General features: G+C 41.4%; 1 protein-coding gene across 1 annotated transcript; it reads left to right on the forward strand.

Moving 5' to 3' along the window:
• The first annotated feature begins 849 nt into the window (after window positions 1-849).
• LOC132888989 (uncharacterized) lies at window positions 850-15550 on the forward strand. The gene is made up of 9 exons (XM_060925089.1): window positions 850-1075; window positions 1186-1239; window positions 4150-4204; window positions 9684-9828; window positions 10441-10520; window positions 10914-11090; window positions 11339-11598; window positions 14542-14692; window positions 14860-15550. The coding sequence occupies exons 1-8, from the start codon at window positions 993-995 to the stop codon at window positions 14666-14668; spliced, it is 981 nt and encodes a 326-aa protein (XP_060781072.1). The 5' UTR covers window positions 850-992; the 3' UTR covers window positions 14669-14692; window positions 14860-15550.
• Window positions 15551-23216: the final 7666 nt, after the last annotated feature.

A 23216-nucleotide genomic window follows, 5' to 3' on the forward strand; every position in this document is an offset into this window, starting at 1 on the left:
TGGACAGCGTGAGTGGAGACGACTACAGAGCAAACTGTAAAGTCTGTCGGCGAGTGTTTTCAGTGGCGGACGGTGGGCTGTCTGACATTAATAATAAGCAGACATACATGTTTGTTGTGTTTTTGTTGTTTTTTGTTCTCTTTTTTCCTCTCTAAGTAAAAATGTCCCCAAGGTTCACAAAGAGAGTCCCTACACCAAGAACAGTTATGCACTTACATTTACAGTGATATTAAGTTCTCAGTATATTTAGATTATATTTTAAAAAGTTCATTGTTGCCCACTTGTACATTATACATTTTTACAGCATTGGCAATAAAGCATTTCAAGCTTTAAGTATGAATAATTGCTTTCTTGATCACCCCTTTACTAAAAACACCTGCAAAATAAAACATACCACTGCTGCGGGCACCCCACCCCATGGGAGTCGTGCCCGTGGTGGCCATGGCCACAAGGAGCCGTGGTGGGCTGCCCTTATTTTCATTTCTGAATGGTGGCAACCCTATGTAAGGAATGGGGTAAAGTTGAGAAAATAAGAGGAGGGAATGAAAAGGGAATTAAAAGTCAGGAAGTACTTTTCTTGGGGAAAATTTGATCGGATACAACAGTTTTAACACACAAACCAAGTACTGTACACACAACGGGTGTGGTAATATGGCGGCCAGACGGCTTCACTCGTCTCTCCAGCAGGGATTGAGCTATGAGTTCTCCAGATATTTTACGGAGTGATCAGTGATTTAAGTCTCTGTCGTGCTGCTGAACCGGAAGTGACGCCATTCGCGCTGCGCTCGCGAGAAGGCGCGTGTCACAGACGCAACAGGTCTTATGACGTTGTTTCAAATGCAGCCCTTCGGTAGTGTTTAAACGCGAATTCAGTGTGTACCGTTGCTTAGTTACAGAGTCGAGACAGATAACAGGCGAACTAACTCACCAAACTCAACGAGGAGTAAATTATCTACTTTTTTTTTTATCACTGCAAATAAATATCACTCCACATGCCTCCGAAAGGCAAAAGAGGATCTAAGAAGGGAAATGACGGGGGAAAGAACGCAGAAAGAGAAGCGCAGTTAGAAAGAGAGTAAGAGGAAGGCAGCGTCCCTATTATATTATATTATATTATATTATATTATATTATATATATGAAGTGTGTGTGTGTCTAACAGCATCTGGTATCTTTTTTATTCTCAGGAATAAGGCTCTGACTGAAAAAGTCAACAATATCAAGGAAAAAGTCTACCAACTGTATCCTTACTGCTCTCTCTCTCTCTCTCTCACATACATAGTGTTTTGCAGAAGTCTTTATCCCCCTTGGTGTTTGTCCTGTTTTGTCACATTACAAGCTGGAATTAAAATGGATTTTTGGAGGGTTAGCACCATTTGTTTTACACAACATGCCTACCACTTTTAAGGTGAAAAGTGTTGTTGTATTCTGATGCAAACAATAATTAAGATGAAAAAACAGAAATCTAGAATATGCATAGTTATTCACTCCTCAAAGTCAATACTTTGTAGAGCCACCTTTTGCTGCAATTACAGCTGCAAGTCTCTTGGGGTGTGCCTGTATTAGCTTAAGCACATGTAGCCACTGGGATTTTTGCCCATTCCTCAAGGCAAAACTGCTCCAACTCCTTCAAGTTAGATGGGTCGCATTGGTGTACAGCAATCTTCAAGTTATGCCACAGATTCTCAATTGGATTGAGGTCTGGGCTTTGATTAGGCCATTCCAAGACATTTAAATGTTTCCCTTTGAACCACTCCAGTATAGCTTTAGCAGTATGTTTAGGGCAGGGGTGTCCAAACTGATCCATAAAGGGCCGTGTGGCTGTAGGTTTTCATTCCAGCCATGCAGCAGCACACCTGATTTGGCTTATTCAATCAACTGACACACCCACCCTTTAATCAAGGGTGGGTGTGGCTGCAAGTATTTGACTGTGTGAAGACAGTTCAGTTGATTGAATGAGCCAAGTCAGGTGTGCTGCTGCATGGCTGGAATGAAAACCTGCAGCCACACGGCCCTTTATGGTTCAGTTTGGACACCCCTGGTTTAGGGTCATTGTCCTACTGGACCGTGACTCTTCATCCCAGTCTCAAACCCCTGGCCGACTCAAACAGGTTTTCCTCCAGAACTGCCTTGTATTTAGTGCCATCCTTCTTTCCTTCAGTCCTAACCAGCTTTCCTGTCCCTGCAAATGAAAAATATCCACACAGCATGATGCTGCCACCACCATGCTTCACTGTAGGAATGGTGTTCTCAGGGTGTTGGGTTTGCACCACACATGGCATTTCCCATGATGGCCAAAAAGTTCAGTTTTCGTCTCATCTGGCCAGAGAATGTTCTTTCATGTGTTTGGCAAGTCTGCCACATGCTGTTGGCATACATGTCAACCTATACGGAATGTCCGTATTTTATACGGATTTGATTCAATAAACGTAGTATACGGGCGTATAAATAAAGTTATACGGATTCTTTAAAAAAAACTTCAATAGGGGAGAGCGGGGTAAGATGAGCCACTTTTTACATTTTTCATCATAACTACATGTTAAAGCCATTTTTGCTTCCAGTCTACACACCATACCAAATTTCAAAGTGTACTGTTACTATCTGAGCAAAAAATAATTGATAAGCTCTTATGGTTAGAGTGATATTACCTCTTGAAAAAAAAATGTCAAGTGGCTCAACTTACCCCCTGGCTCATCTTACCCCGCTCTCCCCTATTTATTTAGAGCTATAATCAATTCCCACGACAGCCAGTAAAGAGTCTTATGAAATCGTGCGTTATCTTGTGGTAGCGAGACTTCGTTCCACTTTTGATCATGCGCACACCACATTGCGAGAATCCCGCCAACCCGGAAGTCATAGACATATAAACATAGACGCCGCCTTCTGCGTAGAATCATACGTCATCCTCGCCGCCAAATTGGATGTGGCAAAGTGGCGATTCTGAGAATAAAGATGCCTCATTCATGTGCTGCGTTTAACTGTACCAACAGGTTTACCATCCAAACGAGATCACATGGGATTACCTTTCACAGGTGAGACTGGAAAAATACTTTTCATTGTATTTGGTCATTATAACGTATTTTACAAACAGATTTTTCTGACTTTGTGGCTAATATGAAGTCTCGCGCATAATAGCCGCTCAGTGAAACCTGTCTCCAAACAACGAAGTATTTCCTTCGTAACTACGCTGATAACACTTTGTGTTTTTGTCAAACATTGGAGCTTTGTATTCATTCTGTAGGTTTATTGTTATTAATATTGAATAAAAAGTAACTTGGATATATCATTGTTAATTATCATTCAAATTTTAGGTAAACTATTTTAATTTGCATCTTATACGGATTTTATAAGGGAAATACGGATTTTGGAGGTTGGTTATACAGGTTTGATTGACCAAAGGTTGACATGTATGTGTTGGGCAAACTCCAAACATTTTTAAGCAATGGCTTTTTTCTGGCCACTCTTCCATAAAGCCCCACTCTGTGGAGTGTATGGCTTAAAGTGGTCCTATGGACAGATACTCCCATCTCCACTGTGGATCTTTGCAGCTCCTTCAGTGTTATCTTTGGTGCATTTGTTGCATCTCTGATTAATGCCCTCCTTGCCCGGTCTGTGAGTTTTGGTGGACGGCCTTCTCTTGTCAGGTTTGTAGTGGTGCCATATTCTTTCCATTTTACTATAATGGATTTAATGGTGCTCCATGGGATATTCAAAGTTTGGGATATTTTTATAACCCAACCCTGATCTATACTTCTCCACAACTTTGTCTCTGACCTGTTTGGAGGCTCTTTGGTTTTCATGTTGCTTGCTTAGTAGTGCTGCAGAGTCAGGATCTTTCCAGAACAGGTTGATTTATGCAGACTTCATGCGACAGATCATATGACACTTTGACTGCATACAGGTTTCTGTTTTTCATCTTAATTTTTGTTTGTGTCACAATTTAAAAAAAAAAAGGTCTTTTACACCAAGGGGTAGGCATGTTGTGTAGATCAAATGGTGCTAATCCACCAAAAATCCATTTTAATTCCAGCTTGTAATGCGACAAAATAGGACAGACACCAAGGGGGATGAATACTTTTGCAAGACATTGTACATTAAAAATTAAACAATGCTTCTTGAAGTTTAAGGAACTTAACTCAAGTCAACTTCAGACGAAGATATAAAGAGAGTCTTCAGGATGAAATCGCCAAGATAAACAGGGAGACTGTGAGCGCGCGCGTGCACGCACACACACACACACACACACACACACACACACACACACACACACCAGTCATCTAGAAGATACACTCTGGCTTATGGCACATGCAGTATTGAAATATGTTATTTGATGACAAAACCAAGTAACACATTTTTATTTGTCCACAGAGAAGGAAAACAAATTTAGTGTTAATTTAATGTCAAATCATGTTATTTTAAGCTCAAAAGGGTTTTTGCTTGTTTGTTGTTTGTTTTTTTATTTGGTTAACTGAATTGTCATAGAATATGAGATACCACTTCATATTTCATTTTGTGATGCAAAAATGTGTGTTGAGACTCATTATCAGCAAAACAACATCAGTTCCTTGTTAGTACTTAAAGCTAGATGGCCTTTCATTGTCATAAAATCGGTGAAATTTAGTTCCCTCTGAAATTTGGTCATTGTGATATATGTTTATTTCTGCAATATCTCAAAAAAAAAAACCAGGCCCTTCTCTGGCTGGGAAGTTATTTAATTTGAGGGGATTCCTGAGCAAATAATGTGCATGAAATCACTTGCTTCGCGCAGTCAAGCAGATAGGAAATCCGTGTGCACATGCGCAGGTTTACCTTCTTCTATTCCTTCTGCTTTGGGGTTTTACAGCAACAGACATCCACAATGTTGCATTATTGCCATGTACAGGTTTACCTTTGACCGTGTACTGACAGTTACATCATTCTGTCGCTAAACGAACAGCTGATCACACCGAGGTGCTCGCTGACTGCCGATATTTATTAAGTCAAGTCAAGTTTATTTGTATAGCGCTTTTAACAATAAACATTGTCGCAAAGCAGCTTTACACAATTTGAACGACTTAAAACATGAGCTAATTTTATCCCTAATCTATCCCCAATGAGCAAGCCTGTGGCGACGGTGGCAAGGAAAAACTCCCTCAGACGACATGAGGAAGAAACCTTGAGAAGAACCAGACTCAAAAGGGAACCCATCCTCATTTGGGCAACAACAGACAGCATGACTATAATATTAACAGTTTTAACGTGAAGTCAGTTTCGTTGATGTTATAAACTCTTCATTATTAATTTGGTCCTGCATTTCCTTACTTTCACAACATAACATCTTTTCTTCCGCTTTCCATGACTGTAGTCGGTCTTTCACGTTTCATTCATGCACTCACGTCCTCCATTTTCCTCTCCTGTTTCAAATTTGTATCCCACAATGCCTTGCGTGAATGGGGAAAGCCCACCACGTGATATATGACGTAGTATCTTGAATTGGGTCATGGTGAAGCGGAAAAAATAGCAGAGAATTTAGGGCCACATGGCCCTTAATTCATTCATTGTTCTATTTTTTTAATTAATAAAATTGGAAGTCTGTGATTTGAATTCAGTAGCTTTCAGTCCACTAAACAAAAATAATTGGGTGTCAGAGAAAATTCTTTTTATGACCTAAACTTGAAAAATCTGAAAGGCAGTCTACCTTTAATAAATACAGATCTAGAGCACTGGCCAAAATGCGACTTAGGCAAACTGATATGGTCTCATATGGTGAATAATGATGCACTTCATTCATGTGTTGTAAGTTTTGGAGTATATTGAGTAGGAACAGTGTGGTAAAGTAGAGGTAAGGAAGTGGAAGTGATAGTGGAGAGATCGAAAGTTGGTTTTTGCAGAGAGTCATAAAGGTTCACAAAACACTGTGGAGGATGAGAAGTGCTGCTGTTATTGCTTTAAGAAATGTCAGCAGTCAGAGGAAGGAGAAACCTTAAGCAAACATTCACTAAATGAAAATGTTTGTACATTATCATTTCAGTGAAATATTAAAAGAAACAATACTGTACCTGTTTATGAATTATTTTAAAATCAGCACGAGAGCACTTTCACACTTGTGCACTAGAGGGCAGCAGAGACCTTACAACAACTGTTCATCTGGCCAGTTGGAATCTCATCTCATTATCTCTAGCCGCTTTATCCTTCTACAGGGTCGCAGGCAAGCTGGAGCCTATCCCAGCTGACTATGGGCGAAAGGCGGGGTACACCCTGGACAAGTCGCCAGGTCATCACAGGGCTGACACAGACACAGACAACCATTCACACTCACATTCAGACCTACGGTCAATTTAGAGTCACCAGTTAACCTAACCTGCATGTCTTTGGACTGTGGGGGAAACCGGAGCACCCGGAGGAAACCCACGCGGACACGGGGAGAACATGCAAACTCCGCACAGAAAGGCCCTCGCCAGCCACGGGGCTCGAACCCGGACCTTCTTGCTGTGAGGCGACAGCGCTAACCACTACACCACCGTGCCGCCCGAATTGGAATGGATTTTTTTAAAATAAATAAACCCAGTCTTTTTTTATGTTTTTATAACTGAGATTCACATTGGGCTTATTAGTTTAGTGGTAAGATAATGGGCAATTCTTCAGCAAGAGAGGTCAACACCTTGTCAGTTCAGTGATATTGCTAATGTATGGAATCCAAGGAAAAATTTACTGAAAACCATATTTAAAATCATCACCCCAGTTTAAGCAATGTCACTTCAAAGAAATCTTGCTTTGAATTTTAATAAATGAAAATTCTTTTTTTTTCTGATGTAATTCCGTTACTAACTTTTCCTTCCTCATACAAGATTTTGCATTCAGAGTTAAACAGCCAATTTTCTCTGCTATTTTAGGGTCAAAAGATACCCGATACAGTGTCAAATTTTTTATTTAATACCATTATCTTGAGTACTGCAACTCAAAAAGTTACCATTTTGCTGTGAATGTCATTCTGTTACTGAAGAACTACCCGAATGTTTCTGCTGTTTGTGTTTATTTAAAATACCTTTTGAGATATAATGTTAGAGATACAAAAAAAAGAAAGTTGTGTTTTACAGTATAGGTTAAATCCCAGTGTTTTCCTACATAAATAAAACATTTCTTATCAGGTTTTTATAGAAAGGTGGCATGCTGGCAAAATCCATTCCACTCACCAGTCTTAGTAGAAAGATTTTCATTGTCACACTTGTCTGCAAGTTTAAATGTTAAAAAAAATTGAAAAACAAATTCAAAATTTTACTAAAGACTTTACAGATGGACCAGGTTTTTAACATGTGCTTTTAAGATGCATTTTAAAATGATCTGAATATGCTCTAAGGCAAAACAACACTGAATGCTTTCAGGTAGTATAATTAACAGTTATTCCACAAAATCGAGTCGTGCATGAGCTGATAGCCGATGAGGCACATAGCACTGAGTTGGCTATAAGCCATGTACAATGAGATTGAGTGGAATAACTGTTTCATTCTGTCCACATTCACTGCATTTTGAGAAACAGCATTTTTATTTTCATTTTTTTGCAAACTCAGTAAATCAAAACTTTATAAAAAAAAAAACATCTATCAAAATCATTTCCACTTAAAGGACCCAGGGCATGGTGGTTTGTTGATGCTTTAAACGGGCTCGTGGAGGTTTCCGGATGTTATATCCGCAGCCTTTCTCGAAATGAACCCTCGGCACGTAGATATAACCTCCTGGGAGAAAGCCCCATTTCAGCCCTTTTCCCAGTGCGTCGTTTTGCTAATGAGAAGCATGGAGGCGGGGAAGGGTAGAGGGTGGGGGCGTTCTCCCTCGGACTCCTTTCGTAAACTCAACGTGACACAGAGAACAGAGAGTGAGAGTGTTTGGAGTGGTAGTTTACGAACGTATAATACCCTAGGCTTGAACACGCACTCATTAACCAAAGAGGATAGAAGCAGCAACTACAACAACATAGCGCTTATCCAACAGAAGGCATGCATTGCGGAGCAATAGTCAAACATAAGCTCATAAGTTACAGCCAATTTCCAGACTAAACTCAGTTTAACAGAGCATGCTGCATGCTTTTTGGTTTTATAGCGCAGAGTACCTGGCTAACTGCAGGAAGCGATTAGCTGCACAGCTAATGTAGCCATTGCAAGGCTAACGCACCGATTTTAAAACATGGCAAAACGACTTAACAGTTATACACTTACTTGTTCAGTGTTTGTGGCTGATGCGGCAGGGATGCTTGGTACGGACCCAGGCTTGAGTGACAGTTGATGTGCAAAACCTGCCCTGTACTGTCCCAAGTTGTGGAAACATTCATCAGGAAAATACTTCCGACAAACACACCGTCTTAGGTAGACTCGACGGCGTATTATTGGAGTAAATAAAATTAAGCCACTGTGTCTTCAGGGGCTCTCCCGTCGGCAGTAAAAACATACTCCTTTCTGTGTTGTCACATCCATGTACAGCGCAATTTCCATGTTTCGCTTGCTTAGGTGGTGCCATGTTGTTGTGTCCTCTGTGGTCTCCTCACTACAAAATTGAAGTGACGTATCTATGGTGGCAACTTTTGAGCTGGGCGGGCAATCCATACAGTGGGTGGGAATCCAGAGGGGGGGCGTGGGGATCATCTCCCTTGCTGACGTAGTAAAGGGAAGAGCCTATCAATGCGCCATTTTGACGCGCCATTCTCAAATGTTGACAAAGGGTGGGCATAGTTTGGTTTACACATTATGACATTTCTAGCCACTGGGGTGACTTAAGAAGGTCAGAGGAACTCATTTTAACATTAAAAAACCTCAGAAAGTGAAAATTTCATGCCATGGGACCTTTAAAAGGACTTTTTAAAAACGTATTGGCTGCGCAAATTGACTTTAGTGTTGTTGTTTTTTTTGTAGAACGTGCCATCTTGTCATGCCAAGGTATGGAATAGCTTTAGACAGTTATTTAATTCAGACATTTCAGTTCTGTAATTTTCAAACTGCTTTGAACCAGTCTAAAAAAAATTTCAACAAATTTTAATGCTTAAAGATGAAGAATGTAAACAAACTGGAAAAATGACAGTAGCAATTTGTGCAAAATGCTATAATAATAATAATTCTTGAAAAATAAAAAAGATATGTTCTTACCAGGCGGCACGGTGGTGTAGTGGTTAGCGCTGTCGCCTCACAGCAAGAAGGTCCAGGTTCGAGCCCCGTGGCCGGCGAGGGCCTTTCTGTGTGGAGTTTGCATGTTCTCCCCGTGTCCGCGTGGGTTTCCTCCGGGTGCTCCGGTTTCCCCCACAGTCCAAAGACATGCAGGTTAGGTTAACTGGTGACTCTAAATTGAGCGTAGGTGTGAATGTGAGTGTGAATGGTTGTCTGTGTCTATGTGTCAGCCCTGTGATGACCTGGCGACTTGTCCAGGGTGTACCCCGCCTTTCGCCCGTAGTCAGCTGGGATAGGCTCCAGCTTGCCTGCAACCCTGTAGAAGGATAAAGCGGCTAGAGATAATGAGATGAGATGAGATGAGACTGTTTGAGCCAATGTTGCTAACCAGTATTAGGTTTATAAAATTCTGTCTCATTTGTTTTAAAGAAACGTATATTTGCTGTGTCAGTTCAAGTTCATTGAAAAAGATCCATCTCTCTCTGTATACTGATTATTGTATTGTAATAGTGCAACAATGACACCTCTCTCTTTCTCTCTCTATCTATCTACAGGAAGATTACGTGGCATACATGGCAGAAAAGACACAGAAGCATGAGAATGCAATGGCTGCTCTGAATGAGCAGACGCAAAAGAAGCTAGAAGAGCTCAGTCAACAAAGAGAGGAGATGATAGAGAAACATGAGAAGCTGGTCAATGGTGTGTAATGTTTTTGCGTGTATACTGAGATTACTGAGATTGTGTGTGTGTGTGTGTGTGTGTGTGTGTGTGTGTCGGGGGGGTGTTAAATAAAGTATATAAGGTGGAAGATCATGTGAGAATTATCACATTCTGAAATGGACTGCAGGGCTGATACCAGACCAATAATTTCTGGGATTATCAGAACAAGTTTATTGAAGGTTTACTCAGAATATTTTTGTAAAAATGTTGTGGTCCTAGTCTGTCAGCTATCAGAATAAATGCTGGTTGCTATGATACTGTGTGATATGAACCCACCAACATCCAAACAATGAAGGTAAGGAGGTGTCTGTACTTACCCATGAATCTCTTTGGCATTTGAGAACACCACACTTTTCTACCAGCATTCAGACACTTTAGCCCACTTTTAAAATTTTAGAGACATGCCTTTGGAGGGAAAATGAAAGTAATTAGTTGGGGGGGGTTAGATTTTGAGTTTTAAAATAAATAATTTCACATCACTTTTCATAATTTGTCATAATTTGTGAGCTTCAGAAAGAATAAAAAATATGCAGATTGATATAATTGTGTGTGTGTGTGTGTGTGTGTGTGTGTGTGTGTGTGTGTGTGTAGCCCGGAAGAAAGAGCTTTTGGATCTGGAGAATGCTGTGGCCCAGAAGGGTTTTGATTTAGCCACACTTGAGGATCTTAAGGTAGCCATGAAAACCCTTTTTTTGTGTGCATTACCTTTAAGGGGTAATTTAAAATGTCTCAGCAATTAACTCTGTTAATATAGTTAACTTTATGTTTATATAGTTACTGTGTCTTTTTAACTTCATGAGATTTCATGAATGTTCTTTAGGCTGTGTGTAAATATTGTAACATGTCCTGAGTTGCTGAATCAATGAAATGCACATTTGATAAATAAATAAGTTTAAATTTGAACTGGTCACAGTTACTCGTGAACAGATATTTTAGTTGTGAAATTCTTAATAATTTTAATTCAAAGGATAGAATTTGCAGAAAACAATTATTGCTGGGACTAACCACAGTAATGTAAGAATTAAAGGAATATGGGTTTTAGAATAAGTGTGTGTGTGTTGTAGAGGCTGCAGCGACAGCAGCAGGATCGTATAGCTGAGCTGGAGCAGGAGGTAGTGGCTACACGTTGTCATTACTTTGAGACTCTAAATGCTCTAAAAGCAAACAGCATCAGAGAGATACAGCAGCACAAGGCTGAGTCTAAACTCAGGGTGCAGGAACACGTCATGAAAATTAACAAGGTGAGTGTAAAGCCAGGGAAGCCATGGTTTAATGGTTAGAGATGCAGCTTTGGGACCAAAAGGTTGCTGGTTTGATTCCCTGGACCAGCAGGAATGGCTGAAGTGCCCTTGAGTAAGGCACCTAACCCCAGGCTGCTCTGGGTATGTTGTATGTTGCTCTGGATAAGAGTGTCTGCTAAATGCAGTTCATGTAATGTTATTTCTAATCTCAACATGTAGTATTGAGTTCTTATTTCTCTCTCTCTCAGGAAGTTCCACTCTGGATGCATTCTTACATACAACAGGTGACTGAGGAGAACACTCATCTGCAAAAGAAACTGCAGCAGCTGATGAAGAAAGCTGAAGTTCTGCGTCGCCACCTGCAGTTCCTGCAGGCGCAGAACAAAGAACTGCTGCTGCAGAAAGAACTTCAGGAAATGCAATGTCAGCGTGCCTCCACAGCACAAGAGAGTGTCAGCACCACAACCAAGAAAAGGCAGAAGGAGCAGCACAGAGAGAAAAGATCATTGTAAGTAATAGTTCGTATGGGTGGCACAGTGGTGTAGTGGTTAGCACTGTCACCTCATAGCAAGAAGGTTCTGGGTTCGAGCCCAGTGGCTGATGGGGGCCTTTCTGTGTGGAGTTTGCATGTTCTTCCCGTGTCTGTGTGGGTTTTCTCCCACAGGCCAAAGACATGCAGTTAAGCGAATTGGCGGCTCTAAATTGTCCATAGGCATGAATGTGTGTGAATGGTTGTTTCCCAAGCCCAGAAATGGGAGGGTTGTGGCAGGAAGGGCATCCAGCTGGATGACATGTGGATCAATAGGGTCCACATGGATCCCGACCTGACAACAGTGCTTGACAAGGAGGAAGAAGGATAGTTCATACATGAATGTCACTGAATTGTATCTCAGTAAACCAGCTGCGGGCAGCGTGATGGTGCAGTGGTTAGCATGGTCATCTGCCAGTTGAATGTGGTTTTCCTCCCGCAGTCTAAAGACATGCGGATTCAGTCAACTGGTTATTCTCAATTGCCTATACGTAGGTGTGAATGTGAGGGTGAATGGTTGTTCATCTCTCCTGTGTGTGTTAGATTGGTGACCTGTCCGGAGTGTACCCCATCTCTCATCCATTATCAAAGGATAAGCAGTATAGAACATGAATTAATGAACGAGACCATCAATGATGGTGTAGCTCACTCTGGCCCCGTCTAGTCCAGAAGGAACAATCTAAAGTGGGCCACCTTGCACACTAAATGTTGCAAGCTATATACACACTATATACAAGCTATATATAGAAGCTATATACACCCTAGGCATACCGACCTATTTGCTAGAAAGAATCCAAAATGCCGAGGAATCGACTGAGAAGAAGGGATTTTTGTTGAACTGCTCATTAAGGCTTAATTAGTCCATAACTTCTTTAATAATAGTAATTAAGCAAATCTGGGTAGAAGTTATGGGCAGCAAGGTGATGTAGTGGTTAGCACTGTCACCTCACAGCAAGAAGGTCCTGGATTCAAGCCCAGTGGCCAGCAAGGGCCTTTCTGTGTGGAGTTTGCATGTTCTCCCCGTGTCTGTGTGGGTTTCCTCCCGGTGCTCCGGTTTCCCCCACAGTCCAAAGACATGCAGGTTAGGCTAATTGGTGGCTCTAAATTGACCGTAGGTGTGAATGTGAATGGTTGTTTGTCTCTGTGTCAGCCCTGCAATGACCTGGCAACTTGTCCAGGGTGTACCCTGCCTCTTGCCCATAGTCAGCTGGGATAGGCTCCAGCTTGCCTGCAACCCTGTAGAACAGGATAAGCGGCTACAGATAATGGATGGATGGGTAGAAGTTATATGCACCCTAGGTATCCCTACCTTCATGCCAGAAAGAATCAAAATCGGCAAAGGAGAGAGAAGAAGCAATTTGTGTGGAAACTGCTCATTAGGGCTTAATTACTCCATATCTTCATTATTAATTGCAATTATGCAAATTTGGGTAGAAGCTATATGCACCCCAGGCAGACCTACCTTCCTGCCAAAAAGAATAAAAATCAGTGAAGAATTGAGAGAGAAGAAGCGATTTTCATAAAATGTGGACGACGCTGGACGGACAACAGGCAACATGATGGCATAAGCTCATCGCCTGTTGGCCGGATGAGCTAATAACCAGTTGGTTGAGGATACAGTGAAGTTTCAAACACTGAGTGTTAAAGAAAAGCAGCTGTGTCACTGTATTAGTGTCTTTGTGATGTACCTAATTTGCACTAAAGATTTCTTGCAACAGTTTAAAGTGTGTGCGTGTGTGTCTGTTCAATGCTGAAGAATGATAAATAAAGACACAATGCTGATCAAATGGAACCAAGTATATGATTCAAATAAAAAGACTCTGCCATAGTTTTCTTTCAAACCCTTTTGGTTCCACAGTGTATGTATAATGTGCCACTTACTAAGTTACCAAAATATTTTTTTTAATCAGTCAACCCTAGTTTCTTGTGACTCCAGCAGTCTCTTGTCTGAAGAGCAGCTGTTGTGTTCAAACTGTCTGGATGTGTTCACTCAGTACATTTACATGACATTAGAAAAAATCTAATTATTGTGTTAATCTGACTAAAGCCAGACTTTTAAAATACATGTAAACATGTTAGTCCAGCTGAAATCATACTAAATCGAATTGCTCAAAGTCAGACTAACACACCCAGATAATGCAGTTGGGAGTTGACTTACTCCTGCATGTATATGTTCACTTGGACCCAAACTGGCCTTGGGGCGCTGCGCATGCTCCACACTTCCCACCCTGGGTTTTGACCTGGAAGTAACAGAAGAAGCCAGTACACAGAAGAAGAAGCCAACAGAGAACAACCATCCATCAACAACATGGTGAAGTCCAGACCTCTTCATTTTTGGACTGATGAAAAAACAGAGTTCATGCTGTGTCAGTTGAAAGAATTAAGTATTTTGAAATACATGGATGGTCGAAAAACACAGAATGGTGGCCTGTTTAAAAAAAGTGGCGGAACTTGGATGACGTTGGATTTAAAAGGATGCCCAAGCAAATCCGTTTTCAGTGGAAGCACCTGAAACAGGTCTACTACAACACCAAGAAAAACAACCAAACAAGTGGCCACAATACAGTTTCTTGCCCATACTCCAAAATATTAGCGGAGCTGCTCGTACACTGACCATTGACCCAAGCCATAGAGTATGGCGTGGACATTGGGTTCAGTCTTTTGGTCTCAGATGAGTTGCTATAACGTTACCTTAAAGCTAAATTAATACACAGCAAGCTGGCACATGAATGTGGAGAAATCAACAAACATTTGCCATATCCATACACCATTTGATGGTTGATGATTAATGTTGTAACGTTACATAGAAGATACACGTGTAGTTAATCTTAGCCAGAAAAGAATTTAAGCCTACAGTGAATACAAATGCTAAGCATGAAAGTGTACTTGGATTTTAAGCGTTCATTTTTGTGCCCTCTCTAGAGAGTGTCCTGGAGCGGTGGAACTTGAGGAGACAGCAAAGGCAGAGTCGCACAAGACAGCACAGGAGCCCGATGAGGACTCATCTGAGTTGTTAGAGACGACCCCCGCTCCACAAATTCAGGAGTAGCACTCAGTTGCAAAGGGCTACCAGGTGAGTTCTTCAATATTCTGTCTGAATCTAGTATATGCTGGTTTCTGTTTCAACATCCTCTGCCTATGCCCAGATAATGAGTTATTTACCAATCTTTTGGTAAATAAATACAATTAAGTTTTTTTTCAAATTCTTTCTTCTATTTTTCAATTCTTTCTCACCATCAGGGAGGAGGAGGCACCGTGCATCCGATGTGGAACTGCTCTTCCAAAGGATCCAGCAGATGCGGAACACCTGGATGGAGCAGATCCAGCAAACCCAGGAGATGGTTCCAATTTGTTTTCTTTTGATAACAATAGAAAGTTATTTTCATATGTCCAAGCTTTTATTGAGGAATCTGAACAATTCCACACACAGGAATAGTTGGGCCAACTTGCTTACATTTTTTTTTCCTGTTTGTTTGTTTGTTTGTTTGTATATCAATGTATTCAGACTAAGCCCCCTTAGATGAGCCTTAATGCTCTTGGAGCAAACTCTGACCCCAAATATCTTTAAAATAAAAAAAAATGGAAGAAAGCCTGGTGAACAGCATTCTGCAAAGCAATGCACTGATGGACAGCATGCACAGCTTGTGGCCCTCTATGCCACCGAACCCATCACAGGTGCCACACCTGGGCATGTACACAGGGTATGAGTACCCAGCACCAAATGAGCATCATCCAGTGTACCACCACATGTAGGGACTGTTCAGGCAGCATACCATTTCACAGGGGCCTGGCTACACAGGAAGAAACTGCACCTCTATGAAAAGACACTCATTTCTTTTGTTGTATTCTTTTTAGAAACATTTTATAATGTGCCAGCATGGCAGAGTTTTTTGTTGTTGTTGTTGTTGTTGTTGTTCTGCAAGTTTTCTAAAGTGACACTTAATTGTCTTTAAAGTTAAGTACTGTCTCTCTAACTCTGAGTTCTCAAATTTTTGTGACACTTTTAATTATCTTAAAATGTATTCAATTGTAAAAGTTATTTAAGATTTTTTTAAAATTTGTTTGTTGCTTGGTGAGTTGTCAAGTTTTTTAAAGTGACAATTGTCTTAAGTTATATTTTAAAAGTTATTGAAAAGCTATTTAATTTTACATTAACCTTTTTTTGTAATTTGTTTGTTGTAGTAAATGTAAATAAAAACACACTAAAGTATCATGATTTTATTGTGTTTTTCCATGAAAAATTATGTGAAAAAGATGCAACAGGTGGAGACTGTAATGTTAGAATTTTGATTGACATTCTCAAAATAGTTGTATATGCAAAGAGATGTAGCCAATGCATACATCTAAAACAGTGGTCTGTGCAGAGGAAAGTTTGTTTTCAAATACTCAGTTAAAGCAAGCCTGATTTTCTGACCATCAGAACACTGAGATGTGTTGTTTGAACGGACACCTGGCTGTGGTAGGTCACATTCCAGAATCACTGCTTCCTCTGTCCAGGTAGAATTAATGTTCTCGTTCTCACTTTCACAGAAATTGTGCAAAGCACAACAGGTCTCTATTACAAGGGGTGTGAAAGTGTAGTGTAAATCACTTCTCTTGAGCAACACACTCCACTGTGACTTAAGCTTACTAAAAGCTCCACTGTCATCCTTACAGAATTTAAATCAGTGGTGGCTGTCCATCGCTAGCGATGATGACTGCTTCATTAGGATGTGCAGAAACACAGATGGGCCGCGAGACCTGCACCAGAGCGACAGAGTCGCCTGCAGTGGTGGTACAAACAGCCCAGTCAAGCTGCCATGAAAATGTCTGGTCTTGTGAGCTCTCACATACTATTCTCTCCTAATGATCCACCTTGCATGGTAAGGTAAGAACTGCACTGAAAAGCGCCCTGCTACCAGCACCTTATTGGTGATGTACTATTTAACCCATAGCTGGAACCCAGGTAGATGCTAAGAGCAGACCTGGGAGCAATGGTGATTAAGGGGTAACTCCACTTTCCCCAATACTCAAGTCCTCCTGGACCTGAGACTCACCACCGGTTGCAGTTTAAAGTCATACCCAAGACATAGTGCAGAACTTAAATAGACATTAAATGATTCCTGCTCAGGAGTTATATGGGGGGAATGAGTATAGCCTTTGATAAGCCAGTCCATAAGTGAGTAAGCTGGATCTCCTAGTAGCAAAAGGTTGACGGAGGTTTGATTGATTTCTCTGGGTTCCTAAGAGAAAAGAGACAGGAAGAGGACATAGTGTGCTTTCACCCAAACTACTAAAAGTACAAATAAAGTGTGTATTTTCTATTTTGTCTCTTATATTCAGAAGTGATATTTGTTCTGGAATTTTGAATCCCATCTGTGTATAACATTGTAGGCTACTTTAGATTTTGGGTCATGTTTAAAGTCAAATCCTCATGTTCAAATTTTAATGTCAGTTATGTTATAATTATTTTATGAATCTCCCCTCATCCTAACATGCACTTCCCTGGAACTTTGTTAATGGACTTTACCATGTGTGTTTCTATGGTCTTGTCTCCACTCTTTTTTCCTCATTAGTTATGTTCCTCCCATGTCTTTACCTGTCTCACTTGTTGCCTGTTACTTCTCTGATTAATTTGTATATTTAATACCTGGGTTTTCCTGTGACTCATGTGAAGCAGTCTTTATTTTTTTATGTTAGTCTGTTGTCAGGTTTATATTAGTCTGTTGTTGGTTTTGTATTACTTTTCTGTTTTCTTTTCTCCAGGGTATATTCTAGTTCCTGTTCCATGCCTTCCCTCAATTACTTGCATTTAGTACCTGTTTCATGCTTTGCTTAATTTCCTTGTTTATTCCTTATTCTAGTTCTTGCCTGTTAGTATAGATCTGTTTTTCTACATGTCCCTACATTTAATAAACCCCGTTTGACCACACATGTGTCCTGCCTCAACCTGCTCATTCAGAATGCTTCATCTCTAAAATGGATGTAGCAGGTGATCAGGGAGAGCACAACGTCAGGGTCACCATGCCTATGCCTGGTTCTATGTAGCTTGTCCAGCACACCTGGATGGACACCCCTGCACCCTATGACAACATAGGTTACTCCCCCAATGGATTTCTACTCCAGTGTAAGTTCTTCTATGACAGCTTGGTAGAGCCCAAGCCTGCAGAACAAATCTGGGTGAAGCACATGATCTACTGACTACCTGGACCTGCATGCTGCTGGACAGAGTACCTGATTCTGGTTGAGCACCCATATCTCAAGGATTGTTTGGCAATATGCTCAAGCAACTCTTTCAAATTCTAAGGAAGGGAAAAACCGCAAGGATTTTTTTTTTTTTTTGGGGGGTAGCTGATGCTTTCATGGACTCTCCAATGGCCAACAGGGCAGCTGACAGGGACACCTTTGCTCCAGAGCTCCCTCCAAAGGTCAACAGTGCAATGAAGAAGGAACTCGTTCCATACCTTCCTCCAGAGGCTGACAGGACTAGCCTGGGCCCGCCCATCCTAAGCGTGATGCAACACGAGGGCCTGTTCCGAGCTTAGTCTGGCCAGGCAGGCTATCTACAGCATTTCCAAGCTCCTGAAAAATCGGGAACCACTCAACTTTGAGCATCTCCAACGGCCCTGGGTAGAGGCGTGTTCAAGGCACCGACGTAGTAGAACTGCGACCGGAAGCCATAGATTGTTTACAGCGGTAGATGCTGTATTGAAAGCATTCAATGGGAAGTTCTCATTGAAAACGGAGCAAAGAGCAGCCCTGGAGGTATTTATTGAAAGGAAGGACGTTTTCGCCTTGCTCCCGACCGGCTTCGGTAAGAGTTTAATCTACCAGTTACTCAAGCAGTTTCCGTCGCGTCACATACGTCAGAGGAAAGAGTGATGTGATTGGTTTAAGCTTTGTCACAGCCTTTTCTGGCTTCGACCAGTAGCAAACTGAGGCATTTCAGGGAGGCAGGTCAACCACGGGCTCTGGGAAATGGTTTGGCTTAATAGCTTGGCCAGACCAAATGCTCGGAGAGCTTTGAAGTCGCGTTAGCCAGGCTATGACAGGACAGCCTCTGCTCCAGAGCCCCTTCCAGTGTTCATGAAGGCAACTGATAGGGAGGCTTTTGCTTGATGGCTACCTCCAAAGGCTGAATGGGCAGACCTGCATTCCTGTACTCACTCTTCCGCCTGGCTTTGAGGATGATGTCTCTCAACTTCCTGATATTGAGGATGAGATCTTTGCTCCACCTCCGGGCTTCAGGGAAGATGCAGTCACCCTCCCAGCTAAACCATGCAGGAGCAACATACCCATGCCTGAGTCCTTGCCTGAGCCTGGATCCATGTTTTTGTACCAAGCCATGCCCAAGTCCAAGTCTCTGCCTCAGTTCATGTCTGAATCCATGTTCTTGTACCAAGCCATGCCTGAGTCCAATCCTCCTCTTGAATCCATGTCCCTGTATTGAGCCCTGCCTGAGCCTCCACCTGAGTGCATCTTCCTGTTCCAAGCTATGCCCAAGTCCCCACCTGAACCCATGTTCCTGCACCTAGCAATGCCTAAACCCAATGCTCTGCCTGAATCCATGTTCTTGCACCTAGCCCTGCCTGAACCTTGTGATGATTTGATATCTTTAATGTAACCACACACATATGTGACCATGCACATATGCCTTGATGTCATCATATAAACAATAATTTGGTTTATGATTGTATTTTGATTCATATGTAACCACACACACCTTGATGTAATCACAAAAGCAGTAATGTGGTTTATGATGATTATATATTAATTCAAAGCCAAGTATGTTGATTTTCACTAAAGAGTAAATGAAGTTGATTCTATTAAAAGTAATAAAAAATGATTTATTAATTATCATAATTACAGTCTGTCTAGGAGCGGGACTCCAAACTCAATCCCTAAGGTGATGGGACTTGTACACCTCATTTAGGTTGTGACAGGAAGGGCATCTGGCAAATGAAAAAAAAAATACAGCTCCAATTGATTCAAGCTATGAACCTCCAGATCAAAACGGCCCCGAGTCCCGGACAGCCCTTAAATGGGCAAGGGGTCCTAAGAAATCTCTTGGTTATCACATGATGACAAAGCTGGACAATTCAGAGTTTGTTCGATAAATGTTGGTTCAATGGAAAACAAAGGAATAGAAGTAGCAGCAATGCTAGGAAGAAGAAAAGTAGATGTCTGTGCCATACAGGAAATAAGATACAAGAACAGAGGAGCAAAGATATTTAGCACTGGAGAAGAGGAATATAAATTATGGTGGAGCAGTGATAAGGGTGGTAAGAGAGGAGTTGGGATTATGGCAAAGAAGGAATGGACAGAGAATGTTATTGAAGTAGTAAGGACAGATGATAGAATTATGAAAATCATCCTTCTATGTGGGCAGCATGGTGGTGTAGTGGTTAGCGCTGTCGCCTCACAGCAAGGTCTGGGTTCGAGCCCCGTGGTCGGCGAGGGCCTTTCTGTGCGGAGTTTGCATGTTCTCCCTGTGTCCACGTGGGTTTCATCCGGGTGCTCCGGTTTCCCCCACAGTCCAAAGACATGCAGGTTAGGTTAACTGGTGACTCTAAATTGACCGTAGGTGTAAATGTGAGTGTGAATGGTTGTCTGTGTCTATGTGTCAGCCCTGTGATGACCTGGCGACTTGTCCAGGGTGTACCCCGCCTTTTGCCCATAGTCAGCTGGGATAGGCTCCAGCTTGCCTGCGACCCTGTAGAAGGATAAAGCGGCTAGAGATAATGAAATGAGATCCTTCTATGTAGGAAGAAGATCCTTCACTTTTTCTCGGTGTATGTCCCTCAACAGGGCAGACCTGATGAGGAGTAAGAGGAATTTAGAGGAAAAACTTCTTGGAAGGATAACAGATCCTGGCAAATTATTTAGTTATTGTAGCCGGGGATCTCAATTGTCATGTTGGAAGAGAGGGTTGGCTATGAGGAAGTTATAGGCAATTTTGGATTTGGCGAATGAAACCAAGAAGGGGACTATATGTTGGAATTCTGCCAACAACCAAACCCTCAAATAGTAAATACATGGTTCAAGAAGAAAGAGAAGCACCTAATATCATACAAAAGTGGCAAAAACTGTACTCAGATTTTATTGTACTGAGGAGAGATCGTGAAATAAGAGCAAAGGACTGCAAAGTAATACTTGGGGAAGAATGTGTAACACAGAATTCTTTGTGCAGATGTGTTAAAAGATATGAGAAGGCCAAAGGTAGAGAAGAGAGGAAAATAAAAAGCTGGAAATTAAAGAATCCAGAAGTGAAACAAGAGTACCAGAGAAAACTAGAGGAACTATTTAATAACCAAGAAGAAAGAAGGTGGGAAACTTTTAGTGATGCCTGCATAGAAGCGGCCAGACAAGTTTGCGAGGAGACATCAGGAAGGAGACAGAAAGAAAGAGAAACATGGTGGTGGTGTGAAGAGGTTCAAGAGGCTATAGTAGAAAAGAAATGAGCTTTTAGAATATGGAAGAGACAAAGTACAGAAGATTGTAAGAGACTGTATAAGGAGAAAAAGAGAATTGTTAAATGAGAAATTAGAAGAGCAAAGATCAAGGCATGGCAAGAATAGTCAGAGGACATAGAATCTGCAGAAGGAAGGATAAAGATGCTCAAAGTAGCAAAACAGATGAAAAGGGACTGTAAGGACATCAATGGAGCTATATATCTGAAGTACGAAGATGGTAATGTAGTCGTTAACAAGAAAGAAATAATGGGAGTATGGAGGAGGTTCTATGAAGGACTTCTGAATGAAGAAAATCTGAGATTGAGGAAGCAGCTAAAATAAAGGGACCAATTGATGAGATAACACCAGCGGAGGTATGTAAAGCCCTCAGGAGCATGAAAAATGGAAGAGCAGCAGGACCAACAGGACTCACTTGTGATCTTATAAAGGCTGCAGGAGTGATGAGAGTACAAGAACTCACAAAGCTCTTCCAAAAGCTTTTACAAGGTGAGGAGGCACCAGAGGAATGGTGCAGCAGCTTTACTATACTAATTTATAAGGGTAAAGGGGATGCTCTTAGTTGTAATAACCAGGGGCGTGTTTAGCCTATTTTTGGGGGTGCTCAAGCACCCCCCAAAATGAGCTCAGCACCCCCTAGCTCAGCACCCTCAAAAACACTGCTTCTGGATGTAATTTTCAGAAATAAGTGCCCTTGTGCACTGCGCAATGAATGTGTGCGCAGTAAGGTATTATGCAGAGACCCGTCCACCCGTAAATTTGACGGGCGATTGCCGATTTCAACGGGCAAGTATACACACAGACGGATACTGAAACGGACGATAATGCCGAAATTTTCGCACATGAATACTCCCACATGTCATCCGATAAATCCAGTCATGTTCCACACACGGACTGGCCATCGGGAGTAGCGGGAGTTTTCCCGGTGGGCCGGTGGTTCAGTGTGGGCTGGCGGAGAAAAAAAAAAAAAACAGTTGCGCGCTGGCCTTTAATATGATAAGCAATGTTAACAGTTTCTTTAAGAAACTGTTAACATTGCTTATTACAGTTGCGCGCAACTGTTAACATTGCTTATCATATTAAAGGCCAGCGCGCAACTGTTTTTTTTTTTTTTTTTTCTCCGCCGGCCCACACTGAACCACCGGCCCACTGGGAAAACTCCCGCTACTCCCAATGGCCAGTCCGTGTGTGGTTCCGCCATCATTTACAAATCGTAAGAAACACAGTTTAATACGAAAAATACTGAAAACTTGAAATGAAAAATCAGAATATTTCATCGCTTCCGCCATTTTGGCCCGCACTGAATCTTGTAACATGCGGACTGAATAAATCGCGAATTCTGATTGGTCGAAAATTGCCAAACACCCTGCGTTGTAGTTTCCTCTTTCTTGGCGGGAGAACTGCATTTTTTTTGCTGACTCACTCTTCTGGATCAAGATGAATCCCAACAAACGCCCCAAATTGAATGTTACAAAAATTGATTCGTTTTTCCACAAAAAGACAGAAAAGGTATGTGTGATACATTGATTAACAAGGGGGTTTCATGGGGGTATGTGGCTGTATTCCTGAGAATACAATAACATAGGACTCAAACTATTCACCTGGAAAATGAGGTGCAGTTTTCAAATATCTGTAGGCCCTAACAGTACAACTTTTGATATTTCAGAAAACTGCAGAACCATCAGTCCCAAATAGTAATGCAGGCGTTACAGCACATTTGAGTAGTTTGGTCAAAATATTATGGATGACAGTCAGTGACAGACATTCTGCGATTTAATTTGTGCCACGTAAAATAGAATACTGTTGGGGTTTTTTTATTAAATACTGTAACTAGATCAAAAGATTATATACAATTCATTGTTGTTTATTTTCTTTTCACTTTTGTTACCAAATCAAACACCATACATACATCTGATACATTCAGGAGTGAAACTGAAAAAAATACAAAGTAAAAATATGCAATATTTCTGATAAAAAATTACACGCCATTTCACCCTGAAAATGTCCTAGAATGCAGGAAATGAAGTCTAAATTTCAAAAATTTTCTGGGGGGGCATGCCCCCAGACCCCCCTAGAGGAACTTCGCGCCTGCGGCGCTCATCAGGATTATATTAAATATAATTTTTGACTGGTAATTTTCTTTTTCTG

The sequence above is a fragment of the Neoarius graeffei genome, chromosome 1, assembly GCF_027579695.1.
Source record: "Neoarius graeffei isolate fNeoGra1 chromosome 1, fNeoGra1.pri, whole genome shotgun sequence".
Lineage (NCBI taxonomy): Eukaryota > Metazoa > Chordata > Actinopteri > Siluriformes > Ariidae > Neoarius > Neoarius graeffei.